The following is a 22,577-nucleotide window of genomic DNA, read 5'->3' on the forward strand; positions in this document are numbered from 1 at the left end:
AGACTATGATAATTATAATTTATTTATTTTCAAAATACGAGAATTATAACTTTGATGATTGACTTTGTTCGACATCTACTGCTAATATTATCTCATTTAACTTTGTATTTGATTTCATATATTAAATTTTTAATTTTTAGTATATATATTATATAGTTGGCACGTACTTCATGTTAGTTTTATTAGAAGAGGGAAGTTGAAAAAAATAAAAAAAATCACTAGAATACCGTGGAAAGTTTGTGAATACATAGATATAGATGAACATGCATTCGTTAATGCGTATACACACACACACAACACAATGATCGCACACCAATTTTTCTTTTATTAGTATAGTTCTATTTTACAATTTTGCCCCTTGTTTAAACATTGTGTCGGTCACCCACAACCGTTCCTGGTTCTCCTGTAGATAGATATTACACAACATAAATCATTGAAAAAATCTCCAATTCCTTCGGAATCACCGGTCAATCTTATTTCCGATCATTAGATATCTTACAACTAAAATCTTTTTTTTGGCGTAACTAAATATTCCTCCCCTTGAGACCAAATTAGTTATTGGACAGTAAAAATTGTAACAAGTCAAAGAAGTTTATGACCTGATGATAGGGGAGCCAACGACCCAACCCGACAACTAGATGCTTCGGCCCGCATTGTATGCCGGTTTCACTCGGAGTGTGGGGAAGTCAACAATGTGGAAAATTTCTGAAATTATTTCAATATTGAACCTTGGACATAAGAAATTATCAGTACAAAAATGATATACGATTAATTAGATGCCACAGGAGTTATAATGTTTATTCCCAAAAAAACTGTCAGGGATAAATGGAAAACTAAGATATTCTAACATTCTAGCAGGGTACAGAAAAAGAATTATATAATTACAACTGCCCATTTGGGCCAGGACATATTTTAAAAACTGCACCATACACTACTCTACCCCCCCTCCACTCCTCGAGCGAAAAAAAAAAAGAAGGCGCCGCTAGCCAGTCAACTATATACGCAAAAGCTGTACAAGGCAATGCTACAATCAAAATATATCTGCAAGCTCATCCATAGGAGTCGGTAGGCCAATAAAATCATGTTCTTGGCCCACTTCCTCATCCAAACTGAACCAAGAATTGAAATCCTGTGGCACACCAACCTCAGAATCAATGCCTAGATCCTCCATACCGTTGATATCATTTAATGACAAGTTTGTGGCGTCCGCTGATTCTTTTGTTTCTTTTGCTGAACTTGGGGGGATATTACCTGTCGATTTAAATCTAACGTCTCGTTTCCTGTTGCCAATATCGTTGCCTGAGTCACCAGAACCGCTGGCCGAGGTACAGATCGGATTTGTGGGGTCTGCGAGTTTATTAACAAACCCATTACCTGATGTACAAAGTTGAGCAGTTTTCTGCTTGGGCTTCAATTTTGTTTTCCGGTCACCTTTAGAGCTGGCCATAGTTGACCGCCCAGCTTTGGTGACGGTGTTTCTGGTTGAAGTGTCTCTATCTCTGTCCCTTTCACTTCTCTTGCCCTTCGCACCACCCAAACTGCAAAGAGCAGGCGTGGCTCTAAAGGCATCCCCCCCAACAACATCATCAAGCAATACTTCTTTTTTCTTCCCTCTGTTTGATATGGGCCCTTTTTTAGCAAATGCATGATCAGATTGATGAGTCAAAGTTGCAAAAGCATCCGACGAAATACCATCTGCATATCCATCAAAAGAATAGTCTGTTAAATAGCGTAGAACAATGTTAAAAGAACATTCTTTAGACATAAACAAAATTCAGAAAAATACAAGCAGAGAACAGACAAAAGGAATGCAAATCCATATAACCAACTTGCCACAGCACTATTTTACGAAAATGTCTGATGCTAAGTTGTAAAATATTTAAGCGCCGACTTACCCTTGGCAACTCCCAGGTTAGAAAGGGGCTCTGTTTCATTGGACCGAGGTGGAGTAGCATGAATAATTTCTCGAAACGGAGGCTCAGAAAAACAGCTAGCGCCTGAATCTTCAAACATCCGACATCTTGCGAGGGACCTCTTGACAAAAGCCAAAGCAAATTGTTTCGACACTTTAGCAATCCCATGTTTAGAAGCAAAGCTTCCTTTGGTAGCCTGCCAATCATTCCAAAATAAAATTCACTTTTAATCTAGGAAAAAAGCTATGAAATTCACAATAAAAGAACTATTGCAGAAAGTGTCTTCGAGAATTTTCTGGCAATTTGGAACAGCAAAATGAAAGACTGAGCTTTCCAGTATGATGATAGAGTGAAAGTCAAAACTGTCAATATTTTTAACGACGGCATGAAAATGCTAGTATTGAATGTGATGAAACAAGGCATAGCATTTTCTCAGAACATGATTGTAAAAAGTTTATCTATAACAGTCATTTGATCGCTAATCAGCAGTTTACTATTATTTACATATGAGAACCAACATTTGGATCAATTGGTTCTCCTGAAATAACCAGAATGCGTACATTTAGTCTTTTATAATTATAATTATGATAAAACAAAGGAAAGGCTCAAGTGCTATGCCATCAACTAAAACATATATATATTTCTAAAGAGCAAAATGACTAAAAAACCTTGTACAAATTGCAGTTTAATGAAAAATGTACGTGTCAGTACAGCTTTAAGTCCTTTGAGGCTAGTCAAGGGAATGGCTCAAAGTAATCAACACTCACCAAAAGTTTCTTGTATGACAACTCAATAAGTCTGTCCATCGCAACCTGCTCAGGTTCACTGCATGCATAACCAACAAAAATGTAGGTCTTATTACATGATTCAAACATTATTTTATCTCGTTAGTGACACCTAATGCTCATGAAGGAGTTCAATACATAGCATTTTACCATCTTCCGTCATTCTTGGCTTCTCGAACAGCCTTGCATATTTTATCCAAGGACGTCTTCTTCTTTCCGTTCTGAAGCATGGAGCACAAATTGCAAAAATGCAAACTCAGTAACTAATGGAAAATGAATGCTGCAACATAATTATCCATATGACAAAGAAAACCGACGAAGCAATAACTTTGGCATAATCACTAAAAAAGGGAATTTATCAAAATGGTCTTCTGCAAGATGACCTTCTCATGAAGTCTCCTATCTAACTGAACAATATCCTGGTTAATTGGCTCATCTTCTTTATCATCTAAATCAGGCTGCGACATAGAAACAAATAAGAATTGCATATTAGAAAAAATGCCAGTTCAAAGCGTAACAAAATACATCACATAATTCAAATTTGCAGTATATATCTTTCAAATTATGCAATTCATACAGAGAAGTCAATGAACGCTAACAGAAGAAGTAGGTGGAGGGTAATGAAAACGTATCACAGACATTTTCACTTGAAGATGAAAGTATAAATCACCACATTCCCCCAAAATAGTAGACTTACTATGGATTCCAGAAGTCCGATGCTCTGCAATTCTAGTACAATCTTTTCATCAATGGACATTTGCTTGTATGCACAATCAATGGGAAAAACATTACAATTATTTGCAGGAAATTTTGGTGGAATATAATCGCCTCTTGTGAATCTGACCGACACTTCAATCTCTGAATGCAAATATTCACCATCCTTTTGAAACAGCTCGCCATTACAGAGATGATCTCTAGCACTAGGGCGACTATTGAAATCTCTATTTCCGTTAGAGGAAAAAACAGTACGTGGATTCCCATTTTTCTGAGTTTGAGAACCAAGTATTGGCTCACAGAATTCGAGCATATCCATTTGTTTACTTTCGCTGCCAATGAAGAGACATGTATCATTAATTGAACTCCTAGGTCTTCCAAATCCAGTTTCTTCACATCCTTCAATGTCAACTTCCACAATTAAAGCAGATAGAACCCTCTGATAAAATGGAGTAGAAATCTCATATTCTTTCTGCTCACTTGGACACTGAAATAAAGAGGAATTCTGAAATTGTTGTACAAATTCTGCCTTATCCAATGAGTCCTTCGACCAAATTTCTTTCTTCATGTGTCTACTTATTTCGCAAGAGAAGACATCAGATGAACAAATCTCATCTTGGCCAAAGCAATCCTGATACAAGAGTGGTATGCTTTTTAAACACTATGAAGCAGATTCATAGAATTACATAGACTCGGACTAATTTTTCTTTCCAAGGATCTAGCATAACATATTAGATAGACAAAGACCGCTAGTGCAAGAAAAAGTGCTCAATCAAGTGCACAATTGTTTATCTCCTTTTGAAGAGGATGCGCTGAATTATTCAATTGAAAAATGCAAAATGAAACACGCCGAAGAAATTCATGAATAAGGTTGCGCAAGTAAAATAAGATAAGATATTGCAACTACAAACCAATCTCACAGGAAAATTATTGCCATGAAAACAGTCTTGAGACAGACATCGACACGACTCTTCAGCCAGTTTCACCTGGTAGTTCAAAACAAAATAGAAAAAATTTCAGAATTAACATAGACCAAAAACAGAACAATCTATGAAAATATTAAAGTCAAAACCTGCAGTATTAAGTAGGATTTTTCCTCTTCACTCATTGAAGCAAACAAGGGCTCAACGGTCTTCCAGAACTCACTCGAACACGCATTCACTGCATCAAGAAAAAATTGACCGTAAATAACTTCCAGTAGACATGAAAAATTAATGTCAGTATGAAACCAAAAAAATAGCACATACAGCTAGAATTGTAAGACAAATTTGCAGCTTCTAAAAGCTCCTCATGGTCGTCCTCAGATTCCCCTGAAAAGTCATGCATTAGTTACTAGGAATTCAGAATTTTAATCAACAAATCGAATTGTTTCTCCCTCTTTTCTCAGCTAAAAGCTTGTAAGTGATGCTGAAACTTAATACCTCGGACGCCAAAAAAACTAAATTAGCTCCAGACTATTCCTGTTCTAGAGACTCAGCAATCATAAAACCACGCAGAGAACAGCAAACAATCACAAATCTCCAAAAACCAAGGGCATTAGAGCTTACATAAGCAAGCAGCACATCCCTTACAAAGCCACAGAGGCAGAAAAAAATGGACAACGAGACCGATACGTGGACTTATTCCCATCAAAACTTGGATTGCAACTGATAATATGAAGGGTGCAAAAAAATATTTGCTAAAATTGAATCAAGTTTAAAGAAAATTCTTTTAAGGTATACCACTATAATCAGGCGAGGCCCCATTTGCTAAATGGCCAAGACGAGGGAAACCTCTGCGATCTGCAAGCTTCTTCAAACGACGACCTGACTTGCTGTGGAAGTACAGAAATATTCATCATGAGAAAGAAAAAACTAGAAACCTTATACATAGAAGTCAGTTTCAGTGCTATAAAAATCATTTGTTACCTTCCATTCTTGTCAGAACCAGACCTCACATTACGCGGAGGCTTGACTGGCATCACATTATCCACCTTCTCTCTCAGAGGTGAAATGCTTTCCCTAGAAAAAGCTGAGACCCTTCCACTACGCTCTTGCCTCCGCACACCATCACCAATTTCTTTTTTGACAATGTTTTTGTTCTTTTTCACAGGAATTACAGAAGGTGTCACATTCATACCAGCATTTGCAGCCTTTTCCTCCATGCCTCCATTCCCAATACCTCTCTCTTTATCTCTGTTTTCAACAGCACCAGATTCTTCACTGTCAGACAATCTGGAAGGAGACAGAACACTTTCAGGTTTAGCTTTAAAATTTTGGTTTACATTCGATGCACTCTTGGAGAGATTGGTCGCTGCAGTGCTTAAACGAGGACCAAAACTTGAAGGAGAACATGCTTCGAACGGTATCTGCACTTCATCGTGGTTCACAGGCATAAGGTTAGTCCTCCTCGTTCGAGAAATCTTATTTGGTCTCTGACCACCCCATTGAGTAATAGGTGGAGAAGACGATCCTGCAGGCATAGCACGCTTGCGATTGTTAACCCCAGCAACTGAAGGGGCCTTGCTTACACCCTGGGGTTGTTCCCAACTCTCCAAAGTTCCGAGCACACGAGGTATGTTAGAAGCAGAGTTAGTTGAAATAGTGGAGCCACTTCGCGGCGCTCTAGCAGCCTTTCCTTTAACTATTGGACTAGGACAATTAGTGTTGTTGTCCTCACGATTGTTCAACCTAATAGAATGATCCAGAAGATGCACCAGTGTGAAACATCCGGTTCAAGGAAAAGAAACAACATCAAAACCATTCACTAATCAAGTGACAGAAAAATAGGGGATTTCCTAGAGACAAACCAGCTATTAAAACAGGTACGTCCAATAATTTCCTGAATTATAAAAAAAATGAAACACGCATACTTTAAATTTCCTTTCCCAAAGGGTCGCTCCTTATTTTGTCCAATGGAAAAATCCTTTGAGAGTGCAGATTTTTCTTGATCATTTTTAATTGTTGCCCGAGCATTAGAGACAGCAGGAGATGTAGAATCCACTTTCTTACCGCCACTAGACGCCCCAGATCTGGAAGTAAGTTTCCAGGATAAAACTTTAGACACTAAAAGTAAATAATAGATACAAAAGGAATTCTTTAAAGAAATCATGCCTCGAGTCAGAAATATTCATTTCACAGGAGAAAACCAGGGCTGACCTAATAACAGGCAGAATAAGCACACCAACGATTACTGACCTGAAACCAATATTAGAATCAGAGACCTGCAGACCAGAGTCACTTGTAAGCTTATGACGCATAGGTCGTTTCACTTCCCCGTCACTGTCAATGGATCTAGAGAATACAGCACCAACTGAACGTTTCCTTTTCATTCTTTTGTCCCAGCCTTCTCCACTAGCAGGCAATCTCCTTATCTTTTCTTCAGCGATATCAGGATCTGCATTATTATATTTAACAAGCTCTCTTTCTTTTGCCACCAAAGATGATCGTGGTACTCCATTATTTCGGGATTCAACCTGAAAATGGGAAGAGTCTTACACTATTTCGACAAATTAAATAAAACAGAAAATGTTATGTCCACGGCAACATAATTCATAACCGCTGAAACATAAGAAAAACATTTATGAGGTAAAGCAATGTCAGAAGAAAACATGATACTACTTTCTGCATGGATTTTTTTCTTTCTTTTTCCTTTTGAGCATTTCTTGGATGGTTTTCCTGCATAGAAATGTCTGCCACAGATTCAAGCAAAAACTGAAATAAAATTTCCATGGCTAATGTTAGAATACATCTCAAGAGGAAGAAAGGCATAAATCTCTGAGATGAGATGAGCTAAACAACGTAAAATAGTGGCATACTCTTCCCACCAAAAAAGTTGTTTTTAACCCTTATAAATATGCTCTGTGACAAATAGGCATTGCCATCGAGAGTTGTCAAGACAAAGATTCAAGTGTTCTGTTAAAAAAAAATATCATCTTAACTAGAAAATTCTATAAAAACTAGCATGCACGATTATCACACACCCGGGTTTCCGTAACTGATGACCGCATGCGCTTGTTAAGAACAACATTATTAGACCGATCATCTAATTTCTGATTTCCAAGATCTGATGAATTTCGATGCATCTGGGATCCAATCTTCAAATTTGAACCATTTGATCGTTCATTGGTCATCAGTTCAACACGCTGCTGCTTCTTAGAGGTCATAGCATCAAAATATTTGTATAATTTATTCAGATGCTCATCCAACCTCTTTGCTCTACAACTACCCAAACAAAAGGTAATATTTCAGTTTAAAAATAACAAGAATAATGACCAAATCAACTGTCTAGATTTCGTAGAAAAAAATAATGACCTAAGCAACTGTCTAGATTTCGTAAACGCATTTCAAGCATACCCCTTGCAGCAAATGTTATTTAGTGTTCTAGTGTGAAATTTCCAGTACAGTGACACAAAAGATATAAATACGCATGTTCTGAACAGATTTAACCATTTGACGGTATTTTCATCTATATGACAACAAAAAAGACATGGACGTGGCAGAAAATTCGACTGAAACTGACCCAAAAATTCAAGTCTTCATCCGTTCTCAAGAATCAAGATAATAAATATTATGTTAGAAATTAACCTGGCTTTAACACAAGAATCTGCAACATTTGTTCTCAGTCGTTTTAATTCCTCCACAGCCAATGGAGGTAAATTCTTCGGATAAGCAGCACCAAAAGAATTGTCTTCGGAACTGCTCCCGACAGAAAAACCAAGAACCCTCCTTAACTCAACAGAATGTGCATTTTTTTTATCTCCAATGACAACTGGATCCAACATCAGGCATTGAGATAGTGTAGGCATGTCTGAAGATGTAGCACTCCCTCTAGGAGTTGCCTTCCCAAAACCAAACATCCTACTCTCGGCGTTTTCCCTGAAGCTTGAAGGCCTATCCAGAGTGGGACCCGAGTAACTTCTCTGACCATTTTGGTAGTTCCCTGAAAAACTGGAGTCAGGGCTTGCTGATGTCAATTCATATCTAGCATGTCCAGCCATTATTAGAATGTTATATTCCACATTTGTAGAATCCTTTCTCTTCAACAATATTTGTCTGCTGTTTATGCCGCCACAAACTCATAAGACCTAACAAACAAGCCATATAAGCAGCCAAATCAGACATAAATCGTAACCCATCTTCTATCAACGGGGTGGAAAATTTTTCTTTAACAAACTGACAACCATATCCCGTATATGGTGCAATAAAAAGTCCTCTTATCATCTGAATTTTCCCCAGGCTTCACGCCTTCACAACAAGTAAGACATATGACAACCATCATTCATTAGGAATATCCATCAATTCACACAACGAACTGAACAGGCTCCTCATGAGAGAACATAAACTCTTGATTAATCACAAACACAAGTAAAGATAAAACAAAAACCATAAATTAATAATAACCATCCGATAAACTACAGCATTGAGCACAACATTTCCAAGTAAAATCAGCCATGGAAAAAAACGAGAATTCATCGAATTCAGCAAATAAAACTCAAATTAAAGGTATAAATAACGCAAATCATACCCGTCAGACACTTCCACTGTTCATTCCAAAACTCAAAAACACTACATCAAGCAAAGCAAAAAACTAGGGTTTATCCATAAATCCCCCTTTCCTCCAAATTTTGAACTTATTACGCACCTCATAGCACAACTCTATCACGCCGACTACGAGAATTGTCAAGATATTAACCTGCATTCATCGATCGAGGTGGGATCGAAGAGAGAGAATACAGGAAGATGGTAAAATCTAGAGAGAGACTGCAAAAGCGCGTACTGAGCCTTTAATCTTTGTTTCTGCTCTGACGACTCTTGCGCCGCTGAATGGAAAATAGAAAAACTACGGGGGTAAGTTGTTAAATATCGAAAAATATTACAAGTACATTAATATTCGTAGTCCTGATTTCCAAAATAATGGCATGGACTTGCAACATGCGTTCGTGCACCATTCCTCTATGTATGACTGCTACAAGTTCTGCAAATACAATCGAATGATGCTTATCAATCTTCTTCCCGAAAGTTAGCACTATATGCTTTCATGACTACGCATGACATCTCCAATCATATAGTTACTAGAATTCTCGTTATACGTTGTATCTACATCAAATCTAAATTGGTTAAACGAAGGAACTGTCCAATCTGGCGCAATAGCGATGGCTAAAAGACGAGGAGATGTGTTCAACGAATTACGAGCGTTCTGAAACTCATCTAGTAAAGAAATGCACCATTCAAACAAGATTCTCTTTGAATCTCCATATGTCCCATGCAATAGTCATAGCCTTTCATACCAAGTGCCCCAGGTACACATCACAAACTTCTCGAAATCTTTTCTACGCACCTCATGTTTCAACCAAAGAAATACATCGATAATAGCGAAATGTCTAACTTGTTTAAAAATTGGTTATAATATCGTTTTCTTCCATCAAGGTTTGATCACGAGACTCCAAACAACGCATGACATGTTGAGTCACAGCCATATTGGCATAATGGGCAGGTGCCTCGTGCCAGGACATGGTGAGCGATCAGGTTCGCTTTTGTATGGATAATATTATGAAACACTCTCCACAAGAACACTTTAACTTTAGGTGAGATTGTGATAGTCCAAAAGAATTTTCACCGGCTTATAAAATGCAATTCTTAACAATAATATGGGTAGTAGCTTCCAATCTCGACCTCGTAACCATCTCTAACAAAAATCATTTGAATCAATCCCAGAATCTCGAATCGGATTGTTGGAAGAGGTGAGTGGGATATCCAAAAAAATTTTGCTCAATGTGGGACTGGTATATGGATTGCACCAGCGGTTGATTCCATTTTCCATACACAACGAGGGTGTTTACTATTTGAATTCATCATGACCTATGATGTGACCGAGTAAAAATGGGTATAATATGCGTGAGCAATTTCACCGGGCCGAGTTACGAAAATGATGAGATATGAGAGCACACGAGATGTATCAAAACCAGATATCTTGCTCGCGAGAAAATCTGGTACTGATATGCAAACACGAAGATAACCACGTGAATGGGCTCCAGAAGGATGTCCGACGTGACCACTCCGACACTAAAGTCAGCTGGTGAATAAAGAAAATCAATATAGTGAGGATAAATGATGTATTAATGGTGTCTTTTAGAGAGTAAATGATGGGGGCAGAATATATATGAATGAATCCCTTAATGTTTAAACAAACTTGATATTTATAAAAAGAAAGTCAATGATAACCTTGTTTTCAGTACTCACTTACTAATTATGGCAAGATGGTTTCACATAACCTGCTTTTTTGACACACCAAACTGTCCTTTTTTGCCTTGTCAAATCCGTTCGATTTTGTCAATAATGATTATCAAGATAATGTATCTCATACTTGTGCACTCGAGTGAAGTGCTATTATCGAGATAATCCGGATAAAGAACCATCACCCGGGAACTCGTCTGAAAACCCGGGGAGATGATATCTCGGGCAGTCGTCATTCATGATCCAGTATCATCCGGTACCCATGATCCGGGCCTCCCGGGTATCACCAACCTTGATTATTCTAAAGTGAAAGAAGAAAATAATTATCGTTAAAAGGATAATTTTCTTTTTTTAAAAAAAAAACTATGAATCGAGGACTTAAAAAATATTAAAACTTCAATTATTATTACCGTGAACAAATAAAAAAAGTTGCCTCATATGACGTGGAAATGCCCACAAAGCCCACACAAGTCAAATTATCCATCCTCAACAAACAAAACATGTGCTCATCAGTTCTTCTGCAGCATCAATGGCGATGGCTAATGCTTACCTCACTTCATCTTTCACTTCAATCCGGTTGAGACCTTCAGATTTTTCTGCTGTTAAGAGTTTTCCCACCACAAAATCTCATCTTTACTTATTGGTTTCCCCGAGAATCGATTCAACGAGCAACAAGTATAGTGAGATATAGTTATCAGCGGATGTTAGCTAAATCTTATGATTTATGGGCTTTTTTTTGGAAAAAAAAATTGTGTGCGAGTTGATTTTTTGGCTTACTGAGTTTCCTGGCACGTTTAGTTGCTAGCAAATGGTTGTGCTTTTTCATGGCCCGATCATTTGTATATTAAATTCATTTTTAAAAAATCTGTCGCAGTACTGATTGGTGTTATTATGATTTTAGGATGTGGGTTCTGATTCAATCCTTTTGATTTCTGAGCTTTATTTTTTTTTATTTTTGGTCAAAAGCGTTTCGTCGTCTTAGTTTGATTATTGATAAATGATGTCTCTTGTCTTAAAAAATGGCTTATTCTTGACATTTATCGATATTTTATGCGAATGTATGGATACTTAGGGCAGCCACGGGGGCGATCAGCGTTAATTTTGGGGGGAAAAGTTCAAAATTTTGCGTTGATTTCATTCCGAAATTGATTTTTCCAGGCATTACCCATATGCTATTCAATTTGACTTGCTTGAACTTGCATGTAGGAATGTTATGATGTGTGCCTCTGTTGATGGAGTAAACTCAATAAGTTCAAGTTCATTTTCTTTGGTGAGTTAGTCTCTCTTGCAATTTTTTGCGTTTCTAATGCGCTTGAGTTTCGGAAATGGTGATCTGTAGTTTCATTTTCGGGAAATTGATATGCTTTGAATCAATTTGTCTCTGTTAGCTTTTAAAGACTTTCTAGTAAACTCTATTGTTCTTTGATTTCTTGAGCTGAAAATACTTGATGGAGTTTTGGATGTGATGCATGAATGATTTTCTTAATAAAGAGAGAAGCGGGTTGTGGGACCAAAATGTTATCCTTTACAATTTTTATGCTGTCCTGCTAAAACTGAATTTGGGTATCTACTGTGTAACTTGAGCCTTTCAGATTTATATCATTAAATTACTCTAACTGGTTAAACTTGTACAGTTATTTCTGGACTTGGTGATTAAATTTCTATCTGCTACTTGTGTTTTGGGTATCAATTTTTTACCTTCATGTAAAAGAGGGAAATAGGCTTTACTCCAGATGACATTTTCAAGGAAAGACTTTCAAGTTTTTCTGAATGATCCATGGATTTAATAAGAAGTTTAGCAGGATAAATTTGAAATGCACGGAATTAATGTTTTCCATACTCAGTCAAATGAAAATTGGTCAGTGTGTTTACACATTGCCCGGTTTTACTTATCTTTATGTTATTCATATGTGGATAATCGAGGGCCACACATTCCTGGCACCTTGAATAAATATATCGCCTATTTTGTTTGTTGAGATTGAGACGACTTTAAATGTGAAAGCATTATATTGCCTGTAGCATAATCTCATGTTATGCAGGCATCGTCTGTTTCTTAATTCAATATTGAGTACTAGGCTTGCTTTGAACTCAAAAAACTGAGGAAATCGGCGATTTCAAACTTGAACAATTAAATGGGATAGAAAAGCATGAAAATTTGCCAGTATCCTAGAATGGATGACTGGATATATTTGCATGGTTAAATTGTACTTATGGCTCCTGCTGGAAACAGTCAAGGATCACAAAATTGATTATTTATTGCTTTTGATGGATCTTTAGTTTGACACTAAAACATCTTACTCAAATGAGTGAAGAAGATGTACCAGTTCATGGTGCATGATATATGCTTACTAATCCACCTCTAACAATGGGGAGACTCTTGAAGGTCCTAGATTTTACATGGTAGAGAAGAAATATAAATGTTCCTTAACAGGGAATTATTTTGGTTTAGAATTTTGATAGTGAATTGGTCATTCTCAAATAAGTTATTAGTGTCAGTGAAAAGTGCAAACTAGAGTAGACAAGTAAAGACCTTGATTATGATACCGCCCTAAAGCTTTGATCTTGTTTTTGCTTGACCTGATAATCATCAGGACCACGACACAGCGTACAACTAAATGAATGTTCAAATTTGAGCTACATACTCCGGGCAATTCAACTATTTTACGTAGTAGAGTATTATTTATCTTTTGAGCTTTTTGGTGGAATTACACTCACACCTTGTTGTAAGCTTTGTAGCCCAGCAGTTCATTTGGAATTGAACTTCTTTGTTGAAATAATTTTTGAAGAAGGAAATTTGGGACACTAAAATTGCGATTTAGTTATTTATTATTGAGCAATGTGATCAGTCACTTACTGTTGTCGCGATTTGTAAAATTATTATATGCAATTTTCGCATGTTCCTTATATTGGTACATTTAACTTATGGCAAAATATATTTGTTTCTTCAAATTCAAGAAATTTGACATTGAAAAAACAATTCGCCACAGAATTCTGGGCCAGAGACTGATTATGTTCCAATGCCAATCGTCTTGATAGATCAAGATACTGATCCTGATGCAACTATTGTGCAACTTAGCTTTGGAGATCGCCTTGGTGCTCTTCCTGACACGGTAATTTTGTTTCCACTTCTTTATTTCTGGGCTTTTCTAAAAATTCACTTGTGTGCACAATACTTTGAGATGAGGCAGTTAAGAGACTGGCTTCTCATTTTTGTTCACGGAGTACATATTTCTTTCTCTTTATTGTCGACCCAATCTCTAAGTTTTTTTCTGTTCAATATCAGTGTTGCTTTCATGCTGACTTGTATATCAGCTCGTTTAATTTTCTGTCTTTATGTATAACACATTAACGTTACTTGGTAAGTCTATTATACCTTCTAGTTGAAAGTTTGCCATCAAGCAACCTTTATTTATTGCTGCAGATGAAGGCACTTAAGGACTTAGGCTTGGATGTTTTAAAGGGAACTGTCACTACTGAGAACTCTGTCACACAAACTAAATTTTTTATCACACGACTGTGAGTATGGTTTTGCATTATGCATTTTTGTTGTTCTACTAGTAAGTGATTTGCAATTACTAGTTATATAGAATATCAATTTCTTGAATCTTGTTGATCCAGAATTTGCCCCCCCCCCCCCCCCCCCCCCCCGATCTTGTTTTATCTGTACCTTTTATTTTATGAGATGTTATGATCTCTCAAAAGTTGTCTCTTTACTGTTTGAGTTGTTCATAATTATAATGTTTATTATATTATTCAGATCCACGGGACGTAAAGTTGAAGATCCTGATGTCTTGGAAATGATTCGCTTGACCATCATCAACAACCTTCTCAAGTATCATCCGGTATTTTCATATAAGTGATTCAAATATTGGATAAACATCTACTGTTTTCAGGCCATATTTACGGTTGTGGAGATTTTTTTGTCTGATCTAAGAAAATTAATTGCCATGTTCATATGGCGTTGAGTCTTTACCTGAAACTTTTTTGTCATCATAGGAATCAAGTGAACGGCTTGCTATGGGTGAAGCTTTTGGAGTAAAACCCCCGGAAAAAAAGGTGAAGTCAAACAAAATATCAGTTCTTGTTTCAATTTTCTTCTCCAGTTTGTCTGCATTCCTCTTCTGGATGTGTTTGTCATATGTTTCCCGATTGTCGGGCTTTATTGATGTTTATTTTCTGCAGTGTTTATTTTTCTAATGGTTTAATTTCACAACTTGTTTCCGTTTTAAAGTTTTGAAGAAATTTGTTATTAATCGGGAATTCTGGTATCATAATCTTGACCTATCTGCAGCTACCGTCTATTACTTCTAGGCACAATAGCTGTATACTTTTTCTTTATACAATAGCGGTTTACTATTTTTTTCACATACAATATTGATATACTTGAACAGAATGAACAGCTTAATTTTTCAACAAGTAATGACAAATTATAATTTGGTTTTGTTTTCTTGGTGCAGATCGATGTTGAAATTGCTACTCATATACATGTTAAGGAAAATGGACCTAGGAGGAGGTATTATCGTTCCCATGGTCAACTTCTCGAATATTATCATATTTGTTTTTAATTAGATCGAAACTCGAAAAGCCTATAAACTACATTTGTAATGAAAGTTAGTTTGGTTCGGAATCCACTTGTTCAGATGGAACATAGTTTTTATGATACACACACACACACACACATATATATCTTTTATATTTATCGACTTTTTGACCCCTCTTTTGTCTGATGCCTTGGCGATAATGACATTTTTGTTGTGTTTTCAGCTTACTCTCTGTAGAAACAGCGGATCGACCTGGGCTGTTAGAGATAATCAAAATAATGTCAGATATCAATGTAACAGTTGAATCAGCGGAGATTGACACCGAGGTAAGCCTCTTTCTCTGTGTGGATCACTCCGATAAGCTTATTTTTTGCGTAATTGCACAACTAGTTTCCTTCTTTTTTTGTCGCTAGCTACATATACTCAGTTCTTGGTGTAAAAACCATATAGGGATTGGTCGCCAAGGACAGGTTTCATGTCAACTATCGAGGAGCAGCATTGAACAGTTCTTTGTCTCAGGTAATCGAATTTACTTTCTTCTACTTGCTGGTATTTTTACATAGGCAATTTGTGCATTTTTTGTCCAAATCCTTGTCGGAAGGGGCGATCCTTGCGTGACAAGTATGAAAGGCCTTACAAGATTACGTAATGAATTCATTTGGCAACTTGAGACAATAATTTTTGTGAAACGTGGAAGGATGCAACAGTGTCTCTAGAGCAGCAAATTGTATAGATTCTCATATATACAAGCTCCATGGCCCGAGGTGCTTGATTGCTTGGAGAGCTCAATATTATAATTATAATATAGAAAAAACCATGATGAGCAGTGTCCACCTTTTACCTACATAACTAAATAAATAAGTAGTGAATGGATCAAATGGTTTCGATTTCTTTCCGTTTTCTTGTTTTTTCTCGGTCTTCTCAATCGTGCCATCGTTGCATCAATAACAAAATATGATTTGAACTTGCAGGTTCTTGTGAATTGCCTGCGTTACTACCTGCGGCGGCCAGAAACCGATGAGGAGAGCTACTGAATAGCACTATTCCATGAACTCATTGTTGTGTTGGTTGGGACTTGTGGTTGATTGTTCCTGTTTCAGTTATTAATGTTATTTATGGAAGAAAAGCCTTTCTTGTATGATAGATACAACTTTGCTGTGGGTGTAATAAGAGTTTCCTGTCATTATTGTGTGTGTTTTATTTTAATTATCTGAGTTTGAGTTATATCAAGATAATGGAAAACTCGTGTCATTTGTTCATCCTTATCACTCGGGAACATTGCTTTAAAAGATCCAATTAATTATTAAATATCTTCAATAAAAATAATCATAATGATGATCGTCTACAAAATCAAATTTCTTGCAATTTTTTATTAATTAAATATGTTACTCGAAAACTTTTATTTGATGGGTTTTTTTTAATATGAATTTTTTTTGGAAATGGCAAATTTTCTTTACGCACACAATTGTACCAAATGGGACACAAGGTCTTTAATTGTAAAAAGAAAATTGGCTAGTGGCGATTAGTTTACATTCAAACATCATCGAATTTGTCGAATGTGCAAACAATCCGAATCTTGATAGCCACAAATTTTGGGTGCCGTTAGTTGACTTTTCCATTAACGTCAATATTTGATTTGTGCCTAACTAACTATGAGAGTGAATTATTTGAACTGAAATTCATGTTGATTTCTACTGTACTAATATTTCTTTTGAGGTGTATGTAGTTGATATCCATCAAATTTTGGAGTAGGTCTCTTGTGAGAAGGTCTCATAAATCTTTATCTGTGAGACGGATCAACCCTACCGATATTCACAATAAAAAGTAATATTTTTTCATGCATTACTCAAATAAGATATCTATGTCACAAAATACGACTCATGAGACAGTCTCGCTTTTGTTAAAATTTTGTATGTAAAATATCTTCTTTGAACTTAACTAAGATAACCAATTTTGTCACCTTCTATAAAATGATATGTTTTTGTTGTTTTTAACTAATTCTCTTGCTTGTTTGAACCTTACACGAAAAATAAAATTATAAGTTTTAAATAATCAAATTAAAGAAAATTTTAGCTCTATTTTTTTTTATAATTATTCTCATTTCTGTTGCTATTCTAAATAAATATAAAAAAATCATATACAAAATTAATTGTACAGGGATCCCTGTCACCTAATTTACTAAATAAAGGCAGTTCTTCTTCTCTGACCACACACACACACACACAGCGACGCAATTAAAACACATGCGCATATACGTAGAGAAGTGTACCCACAATCGCATTTACTAAAGCTTGATTTCCTCCCAATTTCGAGATCCGATCCAACGCGCACGCACGCCGAGCTAGAAGCACAAATATTTCTTCTTTTTTCTTGCAGTGACGCAAAATGGAGGCAGATGGCGTGAAAAATTGGATGTTAGCGGTGACGGCGCAGACGCCGACGAATATAGCTGTGATCAAGTACTGGGGAAAAAGGGATGAATCCCTTATTCTCCCTATTAATGATAGTATTAGCGTTACTCTCGATCCGGCACACCTCTGCACCACCACTTCCGTTGGTGTTAGCCCCTCCTTCACGCACGATCGAATGTGGCTGAATGGGAAGGTAAAGTTTCCTTTTTTACGTTGTTTTTCCTTTGCTGGCGTTATGTCGATGTTTCTGTTTTGAGCTGAATGCAATATTTTTTTTTACTGTTCTCGGCTTTCTCAATGCTACTTACCATTTGAATTTGACTTGAATCTCAGTTTTGGTTTTGGGTGATCATTATAATTTTCTTTGCATTCTCATTTGATATTTTGATGCAAAATATGAACCATTGAGTCAAAACTGAGGGAAAATTTGAAAATGGGCAGTTTCTGAATGTTTAGTTGTTCTTCCTGAGCTGAAGTATTGGCTTCGATTAGCTGGAAGGATTTCCAGTTTGCTTACCATTTTAAATGTCTTGAATTAATTCATAAAGTCTGTTATCATAACAGATGAAAGATTGCTAGTTAAAGAAATATTCCAGCTGAATAAAGTTTAATAGATTTGAATTGCAATTGTACTATTTTATTCCCTCTTTTATTGTTGTGTTTGAATCTGCCAGTCACGGGAGGCATCCTTAACATATTCCTGAAACGTTTTTTGGGTTTCTTTTCTGATCATGGTACAGAGCGAGATGCAGATAATAAGAGATTCTGATATATTAGTGAATGTATGAATTCTGGTTAGTGTAGGAGATCTCTCTTTCTGGAGGCAGATTCCAAAATTGTTTGAGGGAACTTCGCTTCCGTGCTAATGATGTTGAGGATGATGAGAAAGGTATTAAGATCGCAAAAAAGGATTGGGACAAGATGCATGTGCACATAGTTTCCTATAACAATTTCCCTACCGCTGCTGGCTTGGCTTCCTCAGCTGCTGGCTTGGCTTGCCTAGGTAACTTCAATGTCCCTCCATGACTTGAATTCACTAAGGTTTTTTTTTAACATTTTTGGGACAAGTATGGCACGTCACCAATAAGCAACCAATAAGCAAATTTTTGGTTGATTTTGACTGGATGTCGCTATTATTGTCTTTGCACACTGAAAACCATTGAGATAAGAGGAGGTGGATTACCGATCAGAGATATTTGTTATGCTGGTGTTTTTTGTGATAGTTCTGATTATCCTCAGTTGTTATTTTTCGTGAAGTAGTTGATTGCACCTCGTATCACCCTTTGTTAAACATAAGAAATATCCTTGTTTTGCGATTGATATTAAAAACAAATATGTCGTAGTTGATTGTATTTTATTTTTCGAATAAAATTGAGTTCATGGTACCGAGGATCATTTATTTTTGGGACCCAACTCCAATTTTGGTTTAATCTGCTTGTTCAGTTTGACAATAGTTTTCATATGTGAGTGTAAAGTACAATTCGATATGTAGATTTGGTAGTGTCTATTATGTCGCTATCTCTATTAAAATAGCAGGGTTTAAATCTTACTTTTTTATTTACTTAAATTAACTTTAACAACAAAAAACTAAGATTTATGCCTTTTTCCAGTTTTTTCCCTTGCCAAGCTTATGAATGTCAAAGAAGATCATAGCAAACTATCTGCTATAGCCAGGTAACAGTTGCCTCTTGATTTAAAAAATCCGAGTCATTTTATTTATTCAAGCATTATCTGCTAGTTTGCAGGCTTAGTTTAGTGCCCTGATAAAGTTTATTCTTATTGTCTATTTCCTGGACGTGCAAGTCCACAGATGCATGCCAATACACACACCACACTCTCTGTACTTGTTTCTGTTTGTAATTGACGATGTCTCTATATTTTGTTAATTGACGATCCTTGTTCTGTATAAAATTTAAAAGATGTCAGCAGACGTAAAGATTTTTTTTTATGTAAAGATTTTTTTTTATGTTTTCATATCCAGGCAAGGTTCTGGAAGTGCTTGCCGAAGTCTCTATGGTGGATTTGTTAAGTGGATCATGGGAAAAGTGTGTATAGTTTCTTATCTTTTGTCATGGATTCTTTCGAAAAAGTATGTAAATGTCTTATTTTTTTTAATTTTTTTCTCAAATTACTTTTCTTTATGGTTGAAGGAGGAAAATGGAAGTGACAGCATTGCAGTTCAACTTGCAGACGAGAAGCACTGGGATGACCTTGTTATTATCATTGCAGTGGTGTGTGTCTCCATCTTTTCTCTGATTAAAATGCAAGTCACTTAGTTTACATGTAACTGCTCTATTTTTTGTTTTCAATAGTATTAAACTATCTCAATTCATTAGAAATAGATTTTACTCACAGGGTTCCCTTTTAATTGCACTTAGTTAATTGATCACATAATCACTTTTGGGGTCTAAATATTTTTTTTAAAATTTTTCTAGCTACAGGACGGTTGAGTAATCTATATGACAGATTTTATTTTATCCTTTACTTCGATTATCTATTGCTAATTAACAGGGAGTAAGTGAGAAATGTTTAATAACATTCATAAAAATGATAAACTTATCATATAAATATTCAACATTACTGTCTTCATTTTAGTCCAATTATTGTGTTAGAAATAATTTGTTATAAAGTTCCGTAGCTTTTTAAGCTGTTGTGGTGTAGCTTCGCATGTGTTACAGCATGTAAAACCCATCGACGTCTCTCTTTCTTTTTTCCTTTATTCCATCTTTTGTTCTTTGAGATGAAGATAATGATTCATGTATTAATTGATCCCTGGTTTGATTATTTTGTGAGACTAGCTATATCTCACTTTTGTGTTTGGGCTTTATGTCGGATTCAGGTAAGTTCAAGACAGAAGGAAACAAGTAGTACCTCAGGTATGCGTGATACCGTTGAAACCAGTGCATTGGTAGAACATAGAGCAAAGGTATATTATGTTCCTCCCAGTAGTTTTAAGATGTTTAGGAATGCTTCTTAGATATCAGAAAGGTTATTGTTGTTCGGTCATTTTGAGGACCTCAATGGTTTCTACTGTTCTTTTGACAACTTTTAAGGGTCGCCCCTCTTTTCATTTTACAGGTAGTAGTACCAAAACGGATAATACAAATGGAGGAAGCAATTAAAAATCGTGATTTTCCTGCTTTCGCTGCCCTGACTTGTGCTGATAGTAATCAGTTTCATGCTGTTGCTCTGGATACCTGCCCTCCTATATTTTACATGAATGACACTTCCCATAGGCAAGTTCCTTTTTCTGTTTATTTTCTTATATGCAAATCCTCCAAACCATCACCCCACCCCAAAGGAGCACTTCGTAGTAATCTAGTCTGGGCATTTACTTTTCAGAATAATCAGCTGCGTCGAGAAATGGAATCGGTTCGAAGGGACACCTCAGGTTCTTTTCTCTATCTTCAGTTGATCTTTGCGCTAATTAATCATCAGTGTCCAACTCAAACAAGTTAGATAGTTTCTCAAAAGCCTATTGTTACTGATGGCAGAATCAATCAGTACCATGGTTACTGTTTCCCGAACCACATTTAAATTAGAATTCATTTAAAGCAACTAACAACGAGATATTTGACAGGTTGCTTACACTTTCGATGCTGGGCCAAATGCAGTTTTAATTTCACGCGACAGGAAGACTGCCGCTCTTCTGCTTCAGAGGCTGCTCTTTTACTTCCCTCCACCAGAAACCGATTTGAACAGGTGTTTTTCAACCTCAAAATTTGTTCCAAGCATGTCACCTTTACTATTCACTTCTCCAATCTGTGGCGATATGAATCCATCTTATGTATCCTCGGATGTATGCTACCCCCTTTCGCAGTTATGTAATTGGTGACAAAACAATTTTACAAGATGCCGGCATTCAGGAAGTAAAGGATATTGAAACACTGGCTCCACCCCCGGAGATCAATGCTAATGTTCCAGCGCATAGATACAAGGGAGACGTTAGCTACTTTATCTGCACGGGTCCTGGGAGAGGTCCTATAGTACTCACAGACGCAAACCAATCTCTTATCGATCTCAAGACAGGGTTGCCAAAGTGACAAGAAAAGGTTCTACTGTTTGGATTTGTTTTAGCCCAACTTAATCTAAGTTTGAGCCTTTTCAATATTCTGATGTTAAGTGTACTAATATGATACGCATGGTTCAGTTTATTTTTGACAATATTGAATACCACAATCTCCGGCTTCTTCGGCCGAATAAATATTCAAGTGCGATTGAGTCTGTCAACGGCTCATGTAATAAGTTGGCTTCTTTTGTTTTTCGATTCTTGGTTAAAAACCGATGTAATCATAACGGCGAGTTTCCCTTTAACTTCGGCCTTCATTTTTTAACTCGTGTTTCTTGTTATTAATTCCTCTCATATTTTGTATACGTAACGAATGATGTTTGCTTTTTAAAATTATCTATAACTTTTAGTGGAAGGGAATTTTGGAAATTCATGCAATGGAAGATGGAACATATTTGAAACAAAAAACTTGCTGAACATTTAAAAACAGAAAACGAAGCATCAATAATTTTTTGGGTTGATTAGTTCCGATGCAATGTATCACAAAGTATGAATCGAGGGTTCCAGCCCTGTCACACACACATATAGGTAGCCTAGCTAGTGTATAAGGAACAGTATTCAGGCTTTGAATTGATGTGGAACCAACAATGAAACAGAGTGATCATGGATAATTATTGTACATGATTTATATTCTATTTAACAGAAAAAGTTGGAGATAATAAAGTTTAATGTTTGACACGTTTTATTGAGTTCCAAATTTAATTATAAGAGATTTATTTTTTAAATAATTTTTTTTAAACAAAGATGGTTATTGTTAGGGATGACAATGGGGTGGGATAGGGGCGAGTTTGTCATCCCCATCCCCGTTCCCGTCTCCGTCCTCGAATTTCATCCCACCTCCATACCCGTCCCGATCTCCATTTTTTCGGGTTCGGGGAATCATCAAACCCGAAACTTCGGGGATCAACTTTCCATCCTCGCCCCCATCTC

The 22,577-nt window shown here is 36.4% G+C and overlaps 3 protein-coding genes across 9 annotated transcripts; 2 read left to right on the plus strand and 1 right to left on the minus strand.

The window, feature by feature from the left end:
• Positions 1 to 750: 750 nt before the first annotated feature.
• On the minus strand, positions 751 to 9,230 carry LOC142533892 (uncharacterized). Of its 6 annotated transcripts, none has more exons than XM_075640815.1 (17): positions 9,035 to 9,204; positions 8,918 to 8,958; positions 7,978 to 8,477; positions 7,374 to 7,614; positions 6,589 to 6,866; positions 6,264 to 6,422; positions 5,320 to 6,081; positions 5,134 to 5,225; positions 4,660 to 4,722; positions 4,485 to 4,573; positions 4,324 to 4,398; positions 3,396 to 4,043; positions 3,082 to 3,156; positions 2,849 to 2,919; positions 2,681 to 2,738; positions 1,896 to 2,109; positions 751 to 1,695 (listed from the first exon to the last, which is right to left on the minus strand). In XM_075640815.1, the coding sequence occupies exons 3-17, from the start codon at positions 8,388 to 8,390 to the stop codon at positions 1,031 to 1,033; spliced, it is 3,903 nt and encodes a 1,300-aa protein (XP_075496930.1). In that variant the 5' UTR covers positions 8,391 to 8,477; positions 8,918 to 8,958; positions 9,035 to 9,204; the 3' UTR covers positions 751 to 1,030. The 6 variants fall into 6 exon arrangements, with proteins under 6 accessions (XP_075496930.1, XP_075496933.1, XP_075496932.1 ...); XM_075640818.1 differs by having other exon boundaries at positions 9,086 to 9,193; XM_075640817.1 differs by lacking the exon at positions 8,918 to 8,958 and having other exon boundaries at positions 9,086 to 9,230.
• A 1,845-nt stretch (positions 9,231 to 11,075) lies between these two features.
• On the plus strand, positions 11,076 to 16,350 carry LOC142533481 (ACT domain-containing protein ACR12-like). 2 transcript variants are annotated; one of them, XM_075640278.1, is made up of 10 exons: positions 11,076 to 11,202; positions 11,833 to 11,896; positions 13,614 to 13,736; positions 14,048 to 14,142; positions 14,384 to 14,468; positions 14,623 to 14,682; positions 15,084 to 15,139; positions 15,391 to 15,493; positions 15,618 to 15,686; positions 16,139 to 16,350. In XM_075640278.1, exons 1-10 carry the CDS (start codon positions 11,156 to 11,158, stop codon positions 16,199 to 16,201), a joined length of 765 nt encoding a protein of 254 aa, XP_075496393.1. In that variant the 5' UTR covers positions 11,076 to 11,155; the 3' UTR covers positions 16,202 to 16,350. The 2 variants fall into 2 exon arrangements, with proteins under 2 accessions (XP_075496393.1, XP_075496392.1); XM_075640277.1 differs by having other exon boundaries at positions 11,078 to 11,301.
• Positions 16,351 to 17,360: 1,010 nt separating this feature from the next.
• LOC142533377 (diphosphomevalonate decarboxylase 2-like) lies at positions 17,361 to 21,932 on the plus strand. The gene is made up of 10 exons (XM_075640120.1): positions 17,361 to 17,771; positions 18,383 to 18,581; positions 19,189 to 19,252; positions 19,560 to 19,623; positions 19,729 to 19,809; positions 20,418 to 20,504; positions 20,657 to 20,814; positions 20,921 to 20,969; positions 21,159 to 21,280; positions 21,399 to 21,932. Exons 1-10 carry the CDS (start codon positions 17,553 to 17,555, stop codon positions 21,619 to 21,621), a joined length of 1,266 nt encoding a protein of 421 aa, XP_075496235.1. The 5' UTR covers positions 17,361 to 17,552; the 3' UTR covers positions 21,622 to 21,932.
• The last annotated feature ends 645 nt before the right edge of the window (positions 21,933 to 22,577 follow it).

This window comes from Primulina tabacum, chromosome 18 (assembly GCF_025594145.1).
Source record: "Primulina tabacum isolate GXHZ01 chromosome 18, ASM2559414v2, whole genome shotgun sequence".
Lineage (NCBI taxonomy): Eukaryota > Viridiplantae > Streptophyta > Magnoliopsida > Lamiales > Gesneriaceae > Primulina > Primulina tabacum.

Excerpts from the sequence above, each read along its gene's own strand:
- LOC142533892 (XM_075640817.1), bottom strand. The coding sequence starts at position 8,390 with ATGGCTGGACATGCTAGATATGAATTGACATCAGCAAGCCCTGACTCC. Across the intron at positions 6,082-6,263 it reads TTTGGGAAAGGAAATTTAAA|GTTGAACAATCGTGAGGACA; the intron begins GTATGCGTGTTT and ends TCATTCTATTAG. Across the intron at positions 4,399-4,484 it reads AATCCTACTTAATACTGCAG|GTGAAACTGGCTGAAGAGTC; the intron begins GTTTTGACTTTA and ends TTGAACTACCAG.
- LOC142533481 (XM_075640277.1), top strand. The coding sequence starts at position 11,156 with ATGGCGATGGCTAATGCTTACCTCACTTCATCTTTCACTTCAATCCGG. Across the intron at positions 14,143-14,383 it reads AAATTTTTTATCACACGACT|ATCCACGGGACGTAAAGTTG; the intron begins GTGAGTATGGTT and ends TATATTATTCAG. Across the intron at positions 14,683-15,083 it reads TAAAACCCCCGGAAAAAAAG|ATCGATGTTGAAATTGCTAC; the intron begins GTGAAGTCAAAC and ends TTCTTGGTGCAG.
- LOC142533377 (XM_075640120.1), top strand. The coding sequence starts at position 17,553 with ATGGAGGCAGATGGCGTGAAAAATTGGATGTTAGCGGTGACGGCGCAG. Across the intron at positions 17,772-18,382 it reads GAATGTGGCTGAATGGGAAG|GAGATCTCTCTTTCTGGAGG; the intron begins GTAAAGTTTCCT and ends TGGTTAGTGTAG. Across the intron at positions 20,815-20,920 it reads ATGAATGACACTTCCCATAG|AATAATCAGCTGCGTCGAGA; the intron begins GCAAGTTCCTTT and ends TTTACTTTTCAG.